The sequence below is a fragment of the Vigna umbellata genome, chromosome 9, assembly GCF_029865625.1.
Source record: "Vigna umbellata cultivar VRB3 chromosome 9, Vumbellata_1.0, whole genome shotgun sequence".
In the NCBI taxonomy this organism is placed as follows: domain Eukaryota; kingdom Viridiplantae; phylum Streptophyta; class Magnoliopsida; order Fabales; family Fabaceae; genus Vigna; species Vigna umbellata.
The window spans coordinates 8,343,321-8,365,301 of NC_142173.1; the positions used below are offsets into that span (position 1 = coordinate 8,343,321).

At 32.2% G+C, this 21,981-nt stretch overlaps 1 protein-coding gene across 1 annotated transcript; it reads right to left on the reverse strand.

The window, feature by feature from the left end:
- Positions 1-602: 602 nt before the first annotated feature.
- Positions 603-14,005, reverse strand: LOC124834327 (3-hydroxyacyl-CoA dehydrogenase family protein). The gene is made up of 4 exons (XM_088099841.1): positions 13,763-14,005; positions 13,353-13,574; positions 8,821-8,933; positions 603-1,220 (listed from the first exon to the last, which is right to left on the reverse strand). The coding sequence occupies exons 1-4, from the start codon at positions 13,946-13,948 to the stop codon at positions 851-853; spliced, it is 891 nt and encodes a 296-aa protein (XP_087955967.1). The 5' UTR covers positions 13,949-14,005; the 3' UTR covers positions 603-850.
- Positions 14,006-21,981: the final 7,976 nt, after the last annotated feature.

Consider the following 21,981-nt stretch of genomic DNA (forward strand, 5'->3'; position numbering starts at 1 on the left):
CAACGAAGGGTATCGATAATTTGTCTTTAGAATCTTGTTTTCGATCCCACGGTAGGCATCAATGTTCCAACTTCTAAGTCTGTCAACTGTCATCGTTAAGGTCAATAACCACACATATGAGATATTGTCCACCTTAGAGCTTGGAACTTCATCAAGGTTTTGTTTTTAAAAGGCATGTCGAAAGATGAAAAGAAAAAAAAAATATTTAAACTGTTTATGGTCTCAACTCCTAAATGAGCTAAAACTGTTCGACATAAGTAGAATATGTTTTGCGTTTTTTCATATGTAATTGATTATGATGCACACATAATTGATCACATGACAACATAACAGATTATGGAGCCCTCATACTCAATTAAGGATATTGTTTTTTTATTGCTTTTATAATTATAATAATAATAATAAAAATAAATAAAATAATTTTTCACAAATTTCTTTCCAATCAAACCGGTATATTTCCACCTGCTTCTTACATTTATTTTTCTTATTTTCTCTTTTTTACCCTATATTCTACAAAATGAAGCATTAGTATGTAAAGTGAATGACCAATAAATTTGCAGATTAAACAATCACTTTGACTTATTGTAACGACATAAATTGGCTTAGAACGACCAATAAATTCACATAATTAAGTTTGTTTTCTGCTTGTATGCAGAAATAATTAATTTCAAATAAGAGATACGGCGTACATACCATCTTTATAAGACCATGAAGAAGACTTACCTCTTCTAAACTTTCTTTTGTTTTGTCTGCATAATACTGAGTATTTGAACAGTCTGCACCATCCCAACAGTCAGACATATGGGGAAAAGTGAGGTTTTGAAGACCTATTTTTCCAGAAAAGAACATTTTAGAGACGAGAAGATGACTTTGTAGACCTTGGCTCTTCACTATATTTATACACGCCAATACCTCGCTTTCTTCCAAGTCTTCCAGCATCAACGTACTGCACAAGGAGAGGGCATGGTGCATATTTATTGTCTCCAAGACCAGCATGAAGAACTCTCATTATTGACAAGCACACATCCAATCCAATGAAGTCTGCAAGCTCTAAAGGACCCATTGGATGGCTAGTACCTAGCTTCATTCCTCTGTCAATATCCTCTTTGGTTCCAACCCCAGTGTAGAGAGTAAAAAAGGCTTCATTTATCATAGGCATAAGGATTCGATTCACTATGAAACCTGAATAATCCTGGGAGGTAATTACTACCTTGCCCAACCTACACATTGAGCAAACACAGAATTAAAAGAAGAATATTATGACAGTGATTTCTATCCTCCTGCTACTTTAGACATTAAACCACACAATCAGTCCACATTCACAACACGATTTTCTTTGCCGCAAATGACATTATTTAGAAAAAAAATTCTCCAACTTTTGTATTAGTTGATAATGCATTTAAATTATTATATTTGACTAATTTTGTTTAAAGATAATTTTGAGTATGTAAATATATAATAATCTAAAATATATATCCGCAGTGTCCTACATTTTTTAGACTACACATTAAAATATTTGTATTCGTGTTGGTATCCATACCACATAGACTAGTACTCTTTATTCTTCATGGTGGGAATTTGGTACTAAAGAAGTCTAATTCGCACCTTCGTCTTGCCTTTCTAGTTACTAAAACTCTTCGGAATTTGGTTTCTAGGGACTGAATTCAAACAAAGAAAACGCAACAAAAATCGCATATGGAAGGTTGGAATTCGATTATCCAAAATTCAAATCGACTTACAAGTGTTCCGATCTGATTTTTTTTTTCTGACATAGCATAGTTCTTTTTTTAATTTTTCAAGATAACACACTTTAGTTAATATTTATCTTGGTAGAACGGATTTTTGAGAGGACAGAATTCAGTTCCCGGGCAACCGAGTTCTGATCTGGTGTTCCATGATTTTGGTTGAGCTGTAGCTCGAAGTTCGGTTTTAGGGCGGCTAAGTTCTAACTTGGTTTTCCATTATTTTGACCAAGCTGTAGCTAAGAATTCGGTTTTAGGGCAGTCGAGTTCTAACTTGGTTTTCCATGATTTTGGCCAAGCTGTAGCTCAGAATTCGTACCATGGGTAGTTAAGTTCTAAAATTAATTTTCGTTGTAGCTCAGAATTCGTTTCTTGGGTAACCGAGTTATAGCCTTAATTTTTGTGATTTTGGCCGAACTATAGCTCAGAATTCGTTTCCCGGATAGACGAGTTTTGGCCGTAATTTTGGTTGAGCTATAGCTCGAAATTCGTTTTCCGAACAAGCAAGTTTTGGTCTTTATTGTCATGATTTTGATCGAGCTATACCTAGGAAGTCGGTTCCCTGGAAGCCAAGTTTGGAAGCCAAACAAAATACTTTTTTGTATTCTCCCAAGTTGGAGTTTCGTCTTTGGCGAAGCGATGTCAGGGGGTGGGTTTATGTATTTTTTTTGTTGAGAGAAGGTAGGAACTTGGTTATTAGGAAGCCGAATTCCAAGTTGTTATGTGTTTAAAAATGGCCAAGCTAGTACTCGAAAGTTGTTTTTGTAGTTACGTATAGTTTTCCATTTTGTTGAATTATATTTTTGAAATAAATTTTATGACTGTCTAATTAAAGAATAGAAGATGGAACAAAATTTACGAAAGAAAAATTGTGTAAGTATAAGAAAAAAAATAAGTTGCATTAATTTTACTAAAAGCATTAGAAAGGGTTAGCATCAACAGAAATAGAAATTTTATTACTATATAAGTTAAAACATTACAAGAGTGGCATAACACAAAAATACATATAAAAAAGAAAGGAGATTTCGTTATGATACTTCGACCACATTCCAATTACTAAATTAAGTGATTCAACCATCATGAGTGGGTGATGGACCACAACAAACATGGTAAGGCGGCTCAACCTTCATGAAATTCACAAAGAGACATTGTCTGGGTAGAAACCATTACTGAATGTCAATGAATGACATGTTGAACATCTTTCTCAGTAATTAAGAAACCAAACTCTGAAGCTTCTTCTTCAAATAATTTGATAGATATGGTACCACAAATTACTTAACTCTAGTTCCAGTGGTCTCAACAAATGACTTCTTATGAAAAAGTACACAAGGCAAAGATTCTAGCTTCAAAATGTACATTAACATTAAATGAACTGAAAGCATTCAACTCTTCAATGAAAACCATGTTTATCTAATCTACTAAAGAAATACAAAAATAACCCTTGTTAGGAAATTTATGATAAGACAATTCAATTTAGATTTAGCTAGATTATGAATTTGATAGGACCTTAGTTGTAAGTTTTATTGGTATATGGATTAAAGGCCCGTCAACTCAATTAATGGTACTTGATAACTTTATTGGACAAGTGAGTAAAAAAAATGGAATGTTTTTTACTTAGTGTTTGAATAAATGGTGTCACATGCACCATATATATATATATATATATATATATATATATATATATATATATATATATATATATATATATATATATATTGTTATAATATTTATCCTATTTATCATGATTATATTATGTCCAGGGTTACCCTATTTATCATGATTATATTGTGTCTAGGGTTACCCTATTTATCATGATTATATTGTGTCTAGGTTACCCTATTTATCATGATTATATTATTTCTAAGGTTACCCTAATTATCATGTACTCTTGTATCAATTTATTTTTATAAATAGAAGATTATAAGAGGGATCAATTAAGTCCTCTAGAATTATTTCTTTTCAATCTCAAGTTGGTATCAGAGCAGGTTGTCTGAGTCTCTTCCTACTCTGTGTTTGTTGCTGCCGTTGGCGGCACTAGCCACCGGTGGTCTTACAAATTTCATCTTTTTTGAAATACTTCAATGAGCTGTCCCGTTCTGATTTCTGTCTAGTCTCCAAACCTTAGTTGTTGTCCGCAACTGTCAAGCACCGTTTGCCGCTTTCCAGGCGTCGTTTGCCGCTGTCCAAGCGTCGTTTGTCGTTGTCTGGTGCCATTTGTTGTTGTCCATCTAGCACTGTTTTGCCACTGTGAGGAGCTGTCCACAAAAGTTTATCACCATCAACTTCTGTTCCCGACGCCATTCGTCACCGTTCGCCGTTGTCCGCTGCCGACCACCGTCTATTGTCGTCCGTTGCCATCTGCTGCCACAGTTTAGTCCGACGACTAGTGATCTGGATCGTCTCCTTGAGCGAGAGGGCTAGTTCTAATCCAGGCGCCGCCATGTGTGCCACATTTGTTTGACGTTCGCCACCATCATTGTCACATTTTCTCTGGCGAAGTTAGGGGTTTTGTGCGCCTCGAGGAACGCGACTCATCCCTAGTCGTTGCCTCATTCTCATCTTGTCACGCACGACTTCTTTTCGATAAGCTTTCGACGCTTGTTTGTCACACGCCACCTTTCTGGTGTCGGAATCACACAGTGTCACTGTAGTTCGTCTCGCTCGACCAAATAAAAAAAACTCTCTATTTCAGCATTATACCTTTGTTTCAGCATTGTTCCTTAGCCTCCTTTCATAATATTTGTTTAGCTTTGCGTATTGTAGCAGTTGTGATGTTCCTAATGGCTTGTGTCATTTATTTACGTCTCCAAGGAGAATCAGTGCTATTAATTGGTTAACACCAAGGAATTTCAACACCAAAGTCATAGGTTGAAGGTTCCTCATGGAGTTTATTTCTCGCAAGATTCAGAATCTTAGTCAAACAATTTCATCAGTCCCTTGTCAGATATGTTTTTGGATGCTTTGATGAATAAAGGAGACCATTATGATCTTCCACCTTCACGATTTGTCATCGGCGGCATCGTCATTTCCGTCGTTTGTCGTGAGGGGGAGTATGTTTCCAGCCACTGCAATATGTTTCCAGCCACTGCATGCCCCATCAATCAGTGATGGCATTCCCTACAGTTTTGTCCTTTCAGCCGCTGCAGGCCCCCATCACCTTGTCAGTCAGTGATGGCAGTGCTTGTAGTTTTGTCGCTTCTAGCCACTATTGGCCCTATCAGTAAGTGATGGCAATTTAGTTCCTGCAGGCTCCATCAGTTAGTGAGGGGGAGTATGTTTCTACCCACTAGTCAGAGGCCCCAACTAGTCAGAGATGACAGTCTCTGCTTTCAGCCACTACGAGCCTCAATTAGTCAGAGATGGAACTCCCTACAGATTTGTCGCTTTCAGCCACCGCAGGTCCCAACTAGTCAGATATAGCAGTCCCTGCACTTTTGTCGCTTTTAGCCATGCAGGCCCCATCCTTACTTGATGGCAATCCAGTCTTTGCAGTTTGTCGTTGTCTACCCTCATCATTCACTTTTGATGAAAATCAACTTTGTCAAAGTCATCCTACTTGAAGGTTCATGGTGCTAGATAAAGTTTCGTGGTTGTCCAATATTATTCTTCATAAGCTTATGAGGAGTCTCTTTGGCTATATTAGATTGTGAGCCCAATTTGGTTTATAAACATTCTTTCTCGATGGTCGGAAGCATATGTGCATGTTGTTCGGAGCCAAAGTTACCACGTCTATTGTCTCGACATTTTAGACAAGTTGATTTTGTTGGATTGAGTTTATTTATTCCAAGCTTGGCACATACAATTTGTATGCTCCAGCTTGAGGGGGAGTGTTAGAATATTTACCCTATTTATTATTATTATATTGTGTCTAGGGTTACCTAGTTATCATGATTATATTGTGTTTAGGTTACCCTATTTATCATGATTATATTGCGTCTAGGTTATCCTATTTATCATGATTATATTGTGTCTAGGTTACCCTATTTATCATGATTATATTGTGTTTAAGGTTACCCTAATTATCATGTACTCTTGTATCAATTTATTTTTATAAATAGAAGATTATGAGAGGAATCAATTAAGTACTCTAAAATTATTTCTTTTCAATATCAAGTTATATATATATATATATATATATATATATATATATATATATATATATATATATATATATAAAAGTTGTTTTAATTTCATTCTTGTTTTATAAAATTGATATTTTAATTAGAAAATTTGTATTAATAAAAAAGAAAAGCTATAACTAGATAAAAAATTTGTTTATTTAATCCAATCAATTACACATAATAGAGTTACATAATTGAAAATCGAATTAAAGAAAAAAATTACGGTACTAGTGGTATAAATCTTATACCATCCTTCACATCGACATAATTTTAAGTTTTCATATCTTTCCATTATTTGTCAAGTGTTGGTAGACCTATATCTTCTTTTTAGGTGAACAATTAAATATATTTCCAAGTGTGGAGACAATAAATAGATGGATCTATATGTTGAACTTTTTCCACCGATAGATCATTTTTGTGATATCACTATCTGATTTGGTTTGAACCGTGTCATGGATGAGTTTGTTATTAATTACTCTCAATGGATAGAGGTAGTCAATTTTAGTTACTATTTTGCGATCCCACAGTGTATTCTTTGAGTTATTTTGTAGAAGCTCATTGAAGGTGTAAAGATGTTGGATAGACATAGTGACAAGGGTGTCTGATCTAAAGTATAAACCATAACCATATAGACTATTTGTGATGCAAGCCCGTTTAAGAGGTTCGTTATAATAAACAATTATTGGAGAAAACAAGATAAAGTTTGGTGTAGTTGAAGATGACGAAGGAGTTGGGTTTAGAAGATAAAATGTTTCTTGAGTCGACCTTAGGAAGGTAACAAACAATTCAATTAGTATGTTAATAGGAAAATTAGACTTACAAATAATCATTTCTACAACGTCAACATCAATTGATATTTGAGGAACATCATACACAATGGATCCTTGTTCATTCAATCTAGGTCTTTTGAAGTATAACTTGATGAATGTGATGGTTGGTAATTGTAGAGTTGTGCACATATTTTCTTTAAGAGGATGAATGTTCAGTTGTATGGAATGCGAAAGAGTTTTAGGTTTTGAATTGGAACTACACACCATCTTCAGACCCAATAATTTCACCATTTGAAAATAAAGCTGCAAGATAGGAATTTAAACAGTTGTCTTCTTGATTGATGACAAAGTTTTCCATCTGAAAGAAGTGTATATGTTGATGTGTTTAGAGTCATTGTAGGGGCTCGGTTTATTATGCAATAAAAGATTGTGATAGGTTTGTTTAAGTGTTGTTATTTATAATGGAAGTTAAATGTGGTCTTTTGGTATAATACATGTAAAATTTAAGTGTTTTAAAGGTGAAGATATAGGGTAAACGTGCCAAAACATATATTCATTTTTAGTACACTTAAATCATATACTGCGAAATGCTTTAATCAAAAAATGCTCTAAAATCGACACTAACAAGGAGATAAGACTTAAAACCTTTATTGGATAATCGTGCAAAATAATAAATAAAATTGACTACCTTCAACCAAACCAATGAGAGTAGTTAGTAACAAACTCATCCATGACATGATTTAAATCAAATTAGGTAGTGATATCACACAATTAACCGTGAAAAAAAAAGCTAAACATATAGATCCATCTTGCTATCATTTCCACCCTTGAAAATATATTAAATTATTCATCCAAACAATAGATATACATCCACCAACACCTAACAAACAATGGAAAGATATGAAACCTTGGATTTATGTCCATTCAAAAGGTGGTTTAAGATTTAGACCACCATTTAATTTTTTTTTTAAAAGGTGGTTTAAGATTTCTTTATTACAAATTCTCTAATGAAAATATCAACTTTATAAAACAATAACGAAATTAAAATAACTTTGATATATATATATATATATATATATATATATATATATATATATATATATATATATATATATATGCGTGTGTGTGTCATTTGTGGGAGAGTGCATGTGACATCATTTATTCCAACACTAAGTAGAAGCATTTCATCTTTTTAACTCACTTACCCAATAAAGTTGTCAAGTACCATTCATTAAGTTGATAGGCCATTAATCCATTTACTAATAAAGTTCACAACTAAAGCCTTATAAAATTCATAGTCTAGTCAAATCGAAACTGTGTTGTCTTATCTCAAATTTCCAAACAAGGGTCATACTTCAGCACTATAAAATGATGTTCCTACTATCTTCAAAAGGTGTGTGATTTTTTAGTAGAACAAGTAAACATGGTTTTCATTGAGAAGTTTAATGGTTTCAATTCATTTAATGCTAATGTACATTTTAAAGATGGAAGCTTTACCTTTTGTACTTTTTCAAATAGCATTAGTATCAACCATATGCGTTGTATTATAAGAAGTCATTTGTTAAGACCATGGAAGGTAAAGTTAAGTCATTTGTTGTACCATATCCTTCTTTAATTTGTTGAAGAAAGAACTTCTAAGTTCGTTTTCTTAACCACTAATAAAGATGTTCAACATATCATTCATAAACATTTAGTAATAGTCTTTACACAAACAGGGTATTTTTACGTGAATTTCATGAAGGATGAGTCGTCTAATTACGTTTTGTTGTGGTCCATCATTCATTGATGATGATGGAGTCACTAGAATTAATCTTTGGGATGTGATTATGTTTTGTTGTGGTCCATCATTCATTGATGATGATGGTCACTAGAATTAATCTTTGGGACGTGATTTATGTAACCCAATGTAATATCTTCTTTTATGTATATTTATGTTATGACACTCTTGTAATGATTTTAACTTACTATAATGAAATTTCTATTTCTGTTTGATACCAACCTTCTAATATTTTAAGTAAGATTAATGGAACTTGTTTTTTTGTTTCATATACTTATACAATTTTTTACATATTTCAATTTATTTCTGTTTTATTTTTCTTCTATTAATTATTTTTAATTTAAATATTATTTCTCCTATGCCTAGGTTAGCCGAACCCTCACTAGAACAGGAAAATCAAACATTCTTACCTCTCTGACAATGCTTTCGTAGTAGCAAATGTCTCGTCAGAAGTGTCTGCTCCCCGTATAATCTCTATCAATTTCTTCAGAGGCGGAGGGTTCATAAAATGCATTCCGATCACCTGAGAAAAATGAAGTTAATATATATTAAGTTCCACATTTTCTTATCTCGTCAATCATTTAATATTAATTTTTTTTAATTATTGAATAATGATAATCTATTATCTGAAATATTTATGTTAAATTTTGTAAGTAGCACAAGTACAAATTTTTTAAACCTCGAATAAATGAACTGAAAAATAGAGACAATTTCTTAATAAATTTAAGGATTTATAGTTCGTAGACAAGTCAAACTTAAGCAATTAACGAGTGTGTAATAAGACACTATCCACGTGCAACCGACGGTTGTGCATTAATTCTTGAGTTGATTTTCTACTATCCGTAGATTTGAACACAACTATTAGAATAGAAAAATCGATTTTTAAAAAACTAATAAAGAAAATATCAGGCGAATTTTCTGTAAAATAAGGAAATCCAACAAAATATATAACTAAGAAATAGAATTATTCGATAAAACTTTACTTGCTTGATTTTTTTATTTGTTCTAAATGTTATATTATTTCCGTAATACATACTACATACATCTTTTTAAGTCTTAAAATTATTGAATGTATTTATCCTTTTATATTACATATGCATCTTTATCAAAGGTCATTGCAATAAATAAAAAGTTGATGTAAATGTTGTTCTGACCACAAGTCTTGTGCTGTTAAGGTCAATTAAGCAAATGTGAATTCAACAATTATGTATTCTACACTTAGTTATCCGCATTTCTTCGGAGCACAATAACTTACCCACCAAATGTTCCCCCTTTCCAATACTTTGTAAGGTACTCTTAATGCTTGAATGTCCCCAGTCCCCACTGGTAGAATTTTCTACAAGGCTGCATCTTCTATGAATATGTGGATAAAACCACAACCTATGATCGATTCTTGAGTACAATCTTTTAAACTAGTGTCCCTCCTAAGCCTAAAGGAACACAACCACAACCACAATCCCCCTACCTCTCTATGGTCGAATCCCATGCAATCTTTCATATAAAAAAGAATTAAAATATGTCACTTTATCAAAACCATAAATGAGGGCTCAATATTACACTAAAAGTTGTACTTAAACTAAAAGTTATACTTGAATATAGAGAAAAACCAAGTATAAACTTAATTTCTATTGTATCTAAAATACAAATAGAATAATATATTTATAATAAAAAATAATACAAATATATATGACAACCATCATAAATAGGGTATATAAAACATATTGTTACAAACAATATCAATAATATCTACCAATATCAAATGTTTATGTTTTCCTAATTAATATAAAACTTAATATATCTAACATTTTCTCTTAAACGGGTGCATATAAATCGTCTGTACCAAGTTTATTATAAATATAACCAATTATCGATCTCTTTAAAAACTTAGTGAAAATATTTACTAACTGAACTTAATCTTATTATCTCTAGCTACAATCTTTTCTTGAATGAAAAGACAGTCAATCTCCATATGTTTGATCCTCTCATGATAGACATTATTAGAATTGATATAAAGAGTTGCTTGATTGTCATATATAAGTGGCATTTGAGTGACATCTTCAAATTTTAACTCTCTAGGCACTTGCTTAAGCCAAACAAGTTCATAAACAACAAAGACCATAACTCTATATTATGCTTCTACACTAGATCTTGTCACAATACTTTATTTCTTGCTCTTATAAGGAATCAAGTTACCATCAATGGAGACACAATACTTGGAAGGTAGATCTTCTTTCAAAAGGAGATTATACTCAATTAGCATCTAAATAGCAAACAACTTTTGTATGATTATTGGAACCATATAAAAAATCTTTTCCATGAGATCCTTTAATATACTTTTCAATGATCTTCACATGAGAAATTGAGAAATTGACACATCACACTGATTCTAAAAGAAATGTCAAGATGGGTAATTGTTAGATAATTTAATTTCTCAACCAATCTTCTATATTACCCAAGATCCCAATCTTCTATATTACCCAAGATCTGAAATAGACTGTCCCTAATTTGGTAAGCTTTTGGTATTAGAATCAATGGATGTGTCAATAGATTTTTAATTCATCAACCTAATTTTCTCCAAAATATTCAATGTATATTTCCTTTGAGATATAACAATGTCATCATTAGATTATGCTACCTCAACATTCAAGAAATATCTAAGTTTGTCAAGATCTTTAGTTTGAAAATGATGGAAAATGTGTTGTTTCATCTCATAGATGTCATTGTGGTCAATGTCTGTAAGAATAATGTCATCTACATATACTATCAAATAACAAATCCAGCACTTGAGTGATCGTAAAAGACTGAATGATCTACCTCACTTTGAGTCATACCAAATTGTTGAACAATGCGAGTAAATTTGCCAAACCAAGTCCTAAGGAATTGTTTTAGGTCATATAAAGATTTGAGAATCCAAAAAACTCCCTTGAGCAACAAATCTGGAAAGTTATTTTATATAAATTTCTTCCTGTAAATCTTCATTGAGAAAAACATTTTTTACATCCAGTTGATAAAAAAGTCATTGTTGAAGAACAGACATGGTTACAAGTAAATGAACATAAATCATCTTTGTCATTGAAAAGAAGTATTACCATAATCGAATCCAAAAATTTATGTAGCCTTTGGCTACAAGTTGAGCTTTGTGGCGATCAATAGACTATCTGGACCAAATTTGATAGCAAAAATTCACCTATAACTAACAATAGATTTCTCATACAATAATGGGACAAACTCTTTAGTTCCTATTTTGAAGAACACTAAGTTCATCTAGCACAGCCTGACACCAATCAAGATAGGTCAAGGCATCACTGACAAATTTAGAGATGGACATAGAAGAAATAAACGAAAGATATGTATAAAAAGGTGAAGATAATCTATGGTAATTCAAAGCAATATAATATGAAAAGGGATTACAAGTACAACGTATACTTTTACGGAAGGTAATTGAGAGGTTAGAGGTTAGACTTAGTTGTCAGAATCGGAAGAGACAAAATAGTTAACAGTTGAAGAGAATCACTTGATGGTTGTTGGGAATTATGTCTTTGACTATAAACCTAAATAGGTGGTGGAGGAGGAGAATTTGACAGTAGACTATGCACAACAAGAGCATCACATATAAAAAGAATATTAACTATTGTAGATAGATACATATCAAAAGAAGACAAAAATTAATTGTAGTAAATAAAAACTCAATGAAGGTAACATTCACAAAAACAAATAAAAGTTAAGATAAGAAGAAAAACACTGGTATCGTTTTTGGGATCGAGTAAATCCTAAAAACATGCATTTGTGTGATCTATGAGATAATTTATCAAGACTCTTGAATATAGTGAAAACTATGTATGAAATTAATCTCTCTTGTCTTGAATATACATATAGATTCCTCAATTTATAATAGAAGAAATATAGATTAAGCCTATAATACAAATAAGAAATAATAACAAACTAATTAAAGATAAAAGATAAATATAAAATAAAGATAATATATCTATCGCTTCCCTCAAGCTAGTGCATACAAATCGTATTGTTACTAATATAAATCATAAAGACTTAGTGAAAATATCTCCTTTTGCACTCGAGTGACACCAAATTGTTAATAATTTGCAAAGACAACATAAAAAACGAAATATCAACCCAAAAAACTCCCTTGAACAATAAACTTGGGAGGTTGCTCCATGTAAATTTGTTCTTATAAATCGCTATTAAGAAATGTATTGTTAACATCCAATAGATAAAGAAGTCATTGTTGAAGAGCCACGAGAGAAAAAACATATATGGACGAGTTAAATGTAATGGTGACAAAAATAGACAACAGTGGAAGAAGTTATAGATGAACAATAAAAAAAAACCTTAAAAATCAAAGATTCTCCAATCCAGACACTTAGAAAAAGAAGAAGAACAACCTTAATGTGACCAGATACTCCAATTGTAGTGACTAAAAATGAACTTTTTACAATTAAGTTTTAATTGATGACTTGCAACAGCCTTAATGTTTTACCGAAATGGAAGATAATATAACAACTATTTATTATCATTTTTATCTATTGATATGCTTTTTCATCTATTGAGACTCAATTTATATAATCAAATACCTCACTAAACGCTCTAACTATACTTCTACTGACTTTATCATTGCATAGTTTTCTGCAGAAGAATCCCGTATAATCTAATAACTGGCATAGTCTATTTCTATTCTGTTACTATTATCGCAGAGTTCTCCGCAAATAAACCTTACTCGATGCTTATACAACCTTTCAAAACTCATGCTTCATTCACATCTAGACAAAGATTTCACTTTTCTAACAGCTTATCTACTTACACCAAATGTATCGATAAGAAAAGTAAAATGTAATTTTAGAAAACTTGGCATAATTTAGTACTTTTTTATTTAGAAATGTTTCTCAAGAAGTTTGATCATAACTTAAAAAATTAACTTAAGAAATACCTGACGCGGCCTGGTTGTAGAAGACGCTATACGCGTGATGGAAATAGAGCTCGTGTTTGAAGCGAAAATTGCAGAACTCTTCGCAATCTTGTCCAATTTAACGAATAAACTCTTCTTCACGTCTTCGGATTCCACGATCGCTTCGATTATAAAATCCGCCGTGTGAAAGTCCTCTAAATTCGTGGTAAAATGCAGTCGTTTAAACACCTCAACTCCCGCCGCCTGTCACACACACACAAAAATCATCCTCAAATCGTGCAATTCATTCAAACTGTTCGAAGAAAAGAAACAAGTTTTTTCAGTAAATTAAAATTTATTTCTCAAAGAGACTACAATCAAGCACAACATTCGGTTCATGAAAAGTGAGTATAAGGAATAAAGATTAAGAGAGGGTTTGATTTTGGAGTTACCTGAGAGAGGGTGCCTTTGGAAACAAAACGGTCGATGGAGGAGGAGATGGAAGACGAGGCTTTGGAAAGGACTCGGTGATCGAGGTCGTGAAGGAAAACGTCGACGCCGTGCATGGCAGCAACTTGCGCTATTCCCGATCCCATTTGGCCACCGCCCACCACCCCGATTATCTTCACCTCAGACATTTTCTATATGATTTATCTGTTTGTTTTCGTCTGACTTTAGCGCCGATTCAGTTCTTTTGGTAAAGAGTTCCTTTTATGTTATGATTTATGTAGAGTTGGATCACAATCCGCTCGGTTCATTACGGGTTTGAGTTGAGTTGGGTTAGAAAAAATTGTATTTTTTATATGCGGGTCAGATTTTAATGCGACTTGTTTAAACCCGACTCATGCGGGTTGAACCCGTGGTGAGTCGGGTTGGCCCACCAACTCATATACCTAATTTTGTTTTATTAAAATTTAATTTTAATTTTATAAAAAAATATTTATTATTTTGTTTTTACATGAAAAAATTATTTAAGTTCCTTATGTTTAAAATTAATTAAACACCGAGTGAAACTTGACAGTGAAATTTGTTTAGATTTGTATTATAGAAAGTTTGTAATTTTTTTTATTTAAAAAAAATTGTAATTAAGTGAGCCAGTGAGCCAACCCGTTTATCCACCAACCCATGGAGGGTCGAGTCAGTTCGAATTTTTCTGACTCGTTAATAAATAAACCGGGTTATGTTGGTTCACTTAGTGACCAACCCGTGGTGGACCGAGTCGAATAGGGCAGGGTGGCCCGTTTTGACAGCTGTAGATTTATGGAGTGAAAACACATTAAATTTAATCATGTTTTCAAAATTATCTTAATGTCAAAAGAATTGTTTTATAAAATAAAATTAGCTTTATATAAATGTGAGGAAGTTGTATCAAACGTTTGTATAAAATGACACAAAAACAAGTTTTAGTATATAAAGAAAATTATTTTAATTTTTTTATTTAAAAATCTTGAAGAATTTGTTCAAAAGTATATTTTATTTAGTCATAAAACAAAGATAACAATGAAAAAAAAAATATTTGAATTTTAGTTTTTTCATATGTCTTTTATTTTTCAATTAAATATATTTTTTTTATTTTTGTTTTATGATAAATAAGTTCTGGTTACGTGACGTGGTTAAATGGCATAGCGTGTGCATACATTTTCAAGCTAGTTATTAAATGTTAATAAATTAAAAACATCTACTTGGAAACACTTTAGTATTTTATATTTTATATAGGTATTTTCACCTTATCTAAATATAACGCTGTCTTTATATGAATGAACTAAATTTTATTTATACAATAACATGAAATAACTTACCATAGAGATAAATAAGTAAAATATGAAAATTGTTTTAAAGAATTTTATTTTAGTTTAGGTTAATTAAGTTTTAAATTTCTCAAAGAAATTTTTAATTAATTTTATATTAATTTATTTTTTATTTTATTGAATATTCAAAGTTTTTATATTTTTAATGAAATTTTTGTTTAATTCATTTTTGTTAATTAAGTGATGTGTTGGATTATTATGTTTTGATATATATATATATATATATATATATATATATATATATATATATATATATATATTTAATTTTTATAATTGAAAATGTAATTTTCTCTATGAATTATTTTAAATCTAAAACTTTTAAAAATAATTAATTTTAAACGAAACGAACATATAATTAAAAATTTGACAACAAAACGTAAAATTTGTAAGATTCGGAAAAATAGGAATTTTAAAAATAAAATAGTCTTGAGATTTTGAGTTTTTGTGTAGAAAATTAGTGTTCTTAAGTTTATATTTTTTATATTTGTTTAGAACATAATTGTTATGTTATTTTTTTATTTTTATATTTTTGTTTAGGGATAAAAAGGTCTTTTACCTATATTTAATTGTTGTAGAAATTAATTAAGGGGTGGTTTTGTATTTAGAAACCCTATATAGAAACTCTAAATTAAAGAGAGAAAATAAAGAAAGAGAGGAGATTGACGTTTTGGGAGAAGAAGAGAGAGAGAGAGAGAGCAATAGGAAACTTTTAGTGTAAAGAAAGATTTGTGATGTTTTAGGGTTGTAGATAAAGTCATATCATTGGCCAAGGTATGGAGAGACTTACCTTTGCTTGTTTGTTGTTGTATGACATGAATTATCGATTGTCTTGATTGGTTAATTCTAGTTTTCATGCATGTGTGAATAATTATGATTATGATTCTATGTGGTTATTGTTGGATAAGAGTTTATGTATGCATGGACATAGGATTTATGTAATATTTGTGATGGGTTTTTCCTATTAATGTATTATGTATATTTTGTTGGGTTATCCTAACAGAGGGTTTGATGCTAAGAGAAAAAAAATTATGATGCTTGGGGGTTTCCATGCAAATATGCAAATATATGTTGTAAGTGTCTTCTTATGTGGAGAATAGGTCAAATAATGTGGACCATTATGTTTCACTTTATTTTAGTGGAGATAGGTCAGATTAGAGTCATTTGAAGAGATGGAAAAACCAAGTGAGAGAGAAAGGAAGAGAAGAAGTCATTATCGCATAACATAAAACTTGTACTAGTGTTTTTGTCATTATGAAATCGTTTATCGTTGGATCGGGTTGATTTTGGGACAATGGGTTTCAGATGTATGGTTCTTCATTCTGACTGTTCGCATCGTCAATCGAAGGTCTAGTTTGGAGAAAACAGTCTTTCATCACAAGCTCTGTTTTGGAGAATTTCATAAAGTTTGCACTGGTGTTTTTGTCATTGTGAAGTCGTTCACCGTTGGATCGGACTAATTGTTGGACATTGGGTTTCAGGCGTATGGTTCTTCATTCTTACCGTTCGGATTGCCAATCGAAGGTCTAGTTTGTGAGAAAACAGCCTCGCATCAACATTTCTATTTTGAAGAATTTTCATTTTCTTGGTTCTCATTTGTAAGCATTATTTGGTTGATTGAAAACCCTATTTAGTGTTTTTATCAAAGACTCCTTTGCACCCTATTATTGGGGTATAACATGTCAATGATTGGATCTGGATGATTTAAGTGATGTATTATATGTGTTTGAGTATGTTTACATGGGTATGTGATGCTTGAATGCATGTATGATGTGTTAACTATGTTTCCATGTGATCTAGGGTTGATGTATGTATGTTTGAATGTTTGAATCATGTCCATGATGTGTTTCGATTCGGCAATAATCGATTATTATTAGTTATAATCGATTATCTATGCGTTAGTTTTGAGTGTGATTTCGGGAATAATCGATTATCTAGGATGATAATCGATTATCCCTTCCTACATGATGTTTCTAGGTAAACTTCACTGAGATAATCAATTATCTTAAGTGATAATCGAATATTACAGTGCATTTTGGTGGAAAATGGCGAGTTTGATGAAAAATGGACGTGAACCAAGCTTGGGGAGCTGTGGAACATGATAATAATTAGAGATTGAGGTTAGTAGTTATGTTTAGGGTCAGTTTGACTTGTGGTTGAGAGTGGAGCATGAGTGAGTGTTTGGATGTACCTGAGTATGTGATTGATGAGCATGAGAGTGGAGGATAAGTCTACTTGTTGTACCTCGCAAATACTAGATCTATTTGTGGATAAGTGATTCCTTTTGCCTTGTGTGCATTGAAAGGAGATGATCTGTAGGAGAGGCTATATATGTCCTATATGAGAGGCTATAGTGGACTATAGGAGCGACTACAGTCGATGAGGTAGGGTACAGTAGTGAGATGGCCTATTGAGGATGACCGTGTAGTTGAGGAGTGAGATGGCCTACGAGAAGACCTACTGCTTCTGCTCGAAGAAGGCATGCAGCTCCTATTGAGGATGACCCTATAATTGAGGAGCAAGCCTTTGAGGAGCAGACATATGAGGCCTATGAGGCTCATGTTCAAGGGGGAGGCATTTGAAGTCCCTGACGACAATGTTAAGGAGGAGGAGCATGCGAATGTTCTTGACATAGTGGTGGATGTGAATGAATTTTCTGGAAGTCCATGTGATGCTTCATTGCTAACACACTATGTTCAGCATGTCGCTTATGCTATTTCGGAGGGTCGGTGAGTGCAAATATCTTTCTCCTACTTTTTTGATGAAAGAAGATAAATCCGATATAAAATCATAATCAATTTGAGATTTCATATCATGAAGATATTCCATTTTAAACAATATTCACCAATAAAATAATAATCACTCCCATTAACATAATTCATAATTAATTAAACTAATATACAAAAATTTATTAAATTAAACTATATAATTCATATAATTAAACAAATTCAAATTTATCTATATAATTATTAAATGATTAAACATATAAAACAGAAAAAAAAATCTACATAATAATTAAATTATTAAACTAATAAATTAACTATAATTAATAACATTCAAGTAATATACAAACATTATAAACTAAAATTATATATAATCAACAATTATATATAATAAACAAGTAAAATAAAACATTTGAGATAAGAAAATAAGTAAAATGCTCTGAAATGGATGTCCATATATGTTGGGACTCTAAAACGGATATCAAAATCCATACACGAATTTCGACATCCGTTGAAGGATAAACGAATCTCCAAATTTGTTTATCCTTCAACGGATTTCGATATCCGTCGATGGATTATGATATCCGTTTAAGAGTCCAATGGATATGGACATCTGTTTCAGGGTATGAATTATGTATTCACACTTGAAGATCCTACGTGTGTGCCACCACTACTGGACCACCTTCAAGCACCACCACCAAGACCAAGCTCTGCCACAACTTGACCACCTTCTTACATTACTACTAAGCTTTGCCACCTCCTGCTACCACTGGACCATCTTCTTGCACCACTACTAAGCTTTGCCACCTCTAACCAAGCACACTACAATAACACCACACTATACCACCACACTCAGAGCAAACAAGAATCACAAAGAAAAGTTAGAGAGGAGAAGGAAAATAAGAGAAATCTAATTTTTGTGGAAGTGGTGGGGTGTGGGGGTGCATTGATATAATGGGGACCATTAATGAAATATTAATGAAGTGGGTGTATTTTGGTGAAAGTTAATATGTCTTAACCACCAAAAATTAAATATTATATAACGGCAAAAGAGGAATGAGGAGGTGTAGGGAGTAGTCTGTGGTGGTGTAAGTAATAACCCTCTTCTTCGTTTAGATGTTGGGCTTGGCTAGAGAGATCTAAGAGGATAACAATTCAGGATCTTTAGGGCACTTTTCTTACATTTACAAATTTGGTTACTGATATTAGAGATAGATTAAAATAAAAACAGAAAATGGTAGCGAGAAAAAAATGTTATATATCTTTGGGTTTTGAGGGAGAACCAGGGTTTTAAAATTTGGCTCGTACTGAGTATAGTGCACCGGTGCGCGTAGTGTCGGTATTTTTACTCGTTAGTCCTTGAGAAGTCGGGGAGATATGTATGAAGTTGCGATGGAAGACGACTCGAATCACCTTGTTAGTGAGAACAAGTTATGACGACACAGAAGAAAGAAACGACATTGGTTCACGAATGGTTTGGCTGTGATGATATTGTTGTGATAATCTATGGTTATATTATTATGAGTTAAAATGATTGATGTATATTGTGTATTATGATATTTCTGATTGCTCACTCTTGCATGTTGTGGTTGTGGTTTCCACCTACAATGATCGTACATGTACGGGAGTAGATGGTGTTGCAGATAAGACCGGATTGTAATAGCTAACGAGAGTTGGGGTTGAAGTTTGGGGATTTATTATTTCTTTCTATTATTTAAAATTTTTCGGACTTGGTTTTTCTTTTATGTAAAAGAGATATTCTGAAATTTCTAGACGACATTTATGGTTATTGATGAATGCATATTTATGCCCACATTTATGCTTTAAAATTAAATTTTTGATGAAATTCATGTGCTTGAATGATTGATTTAAAGAGGATTTGTGATGATTAGAATTTTTGGGTTTGGGAATAAAAAGAGACTTAAAAAGTGATTTTTAGTTGCATAAATTATTCTTGGATGTTCTAATATTTATTTGTGCAGCTGAAATTGAAACTTTATTGGTCCAAATTGCAAATTAAGGCCAAAATAAGATTTTATTTGAAATCCTAATTGGGTGAGAAAGAGGGTTGCCGGGTGGCAAGTTCTTATTGGTCGGGCCCTTCCTCAGTCAAAGCTGGTAAAAGTTGGTCAAACAGGGGTTTTGGTGCAATTTTGGAGAATTCTGAAGGGGCTAAAGTGCAAATAGAGGAAATTTCAGGGTATTTGTGCAATTTTGGAAAGTCAGAAAATCTAAAAGATAAAATTCAGTTGTTGAATTTAATTTGGGAATATCAACAAAAAATATCTTCCAAATAATTTTATCATTATCTAAATCTTTTAGTTATTTGGAAGATATAAGATATAAGATAATTGAGTTAATATCTATCAAATATTCTTTAAAACTGATTTAATCTTATGAATATGTGAAAGATATAATATATCAACAGAAAATATCTTATCAACAAACTATTCAGAGTCCAAGCCCAATCAAGCCTATATAAAGAGACCCAAGGGAGGCAGAAAAAGGGACTTCACTTAATTCATTCATTCTCTCATACTCTTCTCATTTTTCTTTCATCTTGTATTCAACTCCATTCATGGAGAGCTAAGCATCTAGGGCTATTCTGCTGTAATTCCATGATGGATTCTGAGGTTACGTTTAGTTAATGCAATTGTTTACTTTGATTATTGATTTAAGTTGTTCTCTCTATGTCTTTCATCTCTCTATCTTGTTAAAAGCAAAGATTTTTTGCATCATAATGTGCTTGAATCTACATGCATATTGATTATATGAGTTCTAGGGTTTCTAGATTTAATTGAAAATCTACTTTGATTTAATTTAGGAACTTTCATATGATTAAATGGTTTTTACTATCAATTGAGAATGTACTTTGATTGGTAGTAATAATTTCAACTATAATCAATTGAGAATTTACTTTGATTGATTAGCTTTTAATTTGGTTACGAGATTTAAGAATAGACATGATTAAACACAATATAATTTGATTGAGAATGTACTTTGGTTGAATTTATTGTGAATAATCTAGAAAGGTTTTGCATTTGATTGAGAATTTACTTTGGTTAAATGCACGATCACCCTCAAATTAATTAAGAATGTACTTTAATTAATTTGAAACTTAAACAATAATTAATTGAACAATTATTCGTGAATAACCGATGATGAATCTATCTTGGAAAAACAGTGGAATTAGCCTATTTAATCATAACTATTTTTAAGTTTCTTATTTATTCTTTAAACATTCTTCAACCATTACTTTTATTCATAAGCGTTGCATAACATTCATAAGAGTCAGATATTCGAAAGCAATTCCGTGTTCGTAGGGAGACGACTCAGGGTTACTTTAGCCCTATCTACTTTCTTGGATACTACTTGGAAATACTGAAGTTGTCTTGAAAAGTAGTATTAATTTGATAGCTTCAACGACAGCCTGTCAGTTATTTTTTGCTTCCGCGTTTTCAATTGAATAAAGTTGATTATCATCAATGTATGTTTTATGAAATTGTTGTGAAAAGTTTTTACACCCGTGACATTCCGGAAGGGGTGTTACATTTTGGTATTAGAGCCTGGTTTTCGAAAAACTTTTGAAAGCTTTGGGGAGTGAGTTCGACTAGTTTCATTGTGTGATTTTGATGTATGTGAAATTTCTTTTACTTATCTGTTGTGTGTAAATAAAAAGGATGTCGAGATGGACAAGATCTACTACTCCAATTGATGCTACTGCGGAACTAGCACAAACTATAAGGCAAATTGGTAAGATCATCCAAGGACAACAGACGCAACAGACACAACATGTAGAGCAAACACCCAGACCAAGAGTGGGCATGAATGACTTTCTGCATCACAATCTTGTTGAGTTTAATGGCAAAGAAACTTAAGATGAGGTAGATGATTGAATTTGCAAACTTGAGAAGATATTTGATGCAATTGAATGTATCAAGGGTCAGAAGATAGCTTTTACTGTCTATATGCTAGCAGGAGAGTCAAAGTACTAGTGGCGTGGCATACATAGAGGAATTGATGTTAAGGGAGAAGTTGCTACCTGGTAAGACTTCAAAGATAGATTCGTGGAGAGATATTTTCCAGCCCGTACTAAGTAGGAATGAGAAAGGCAGTTTCTAGCATTATGCCAAGGAGGTATGA

Coding starts and splice junctions, on each gene's coding strand:
- LOC124834327 (XM_088099841.1), bottom strand. CDS start 13,948: ATGTCTGAGGTGAAGATAATCGGGGTGGTGGGCGGTGGCCAAATGGGA. Junction 13,575..13,762: donor CCAAAGGCACCCTCTCTCAG/GTAACTCCAAAA, acceptor TGTGTGTGACAG/GCGGCGGGAGTTGAGGTGTT. Junction 8,934..13,352: donor CTACAACCAGGCCGCGTCAG/GTATTTCTTAAG, acceptor CATTTTTCTCAG/GTGATCGGAATGCATTTTAT.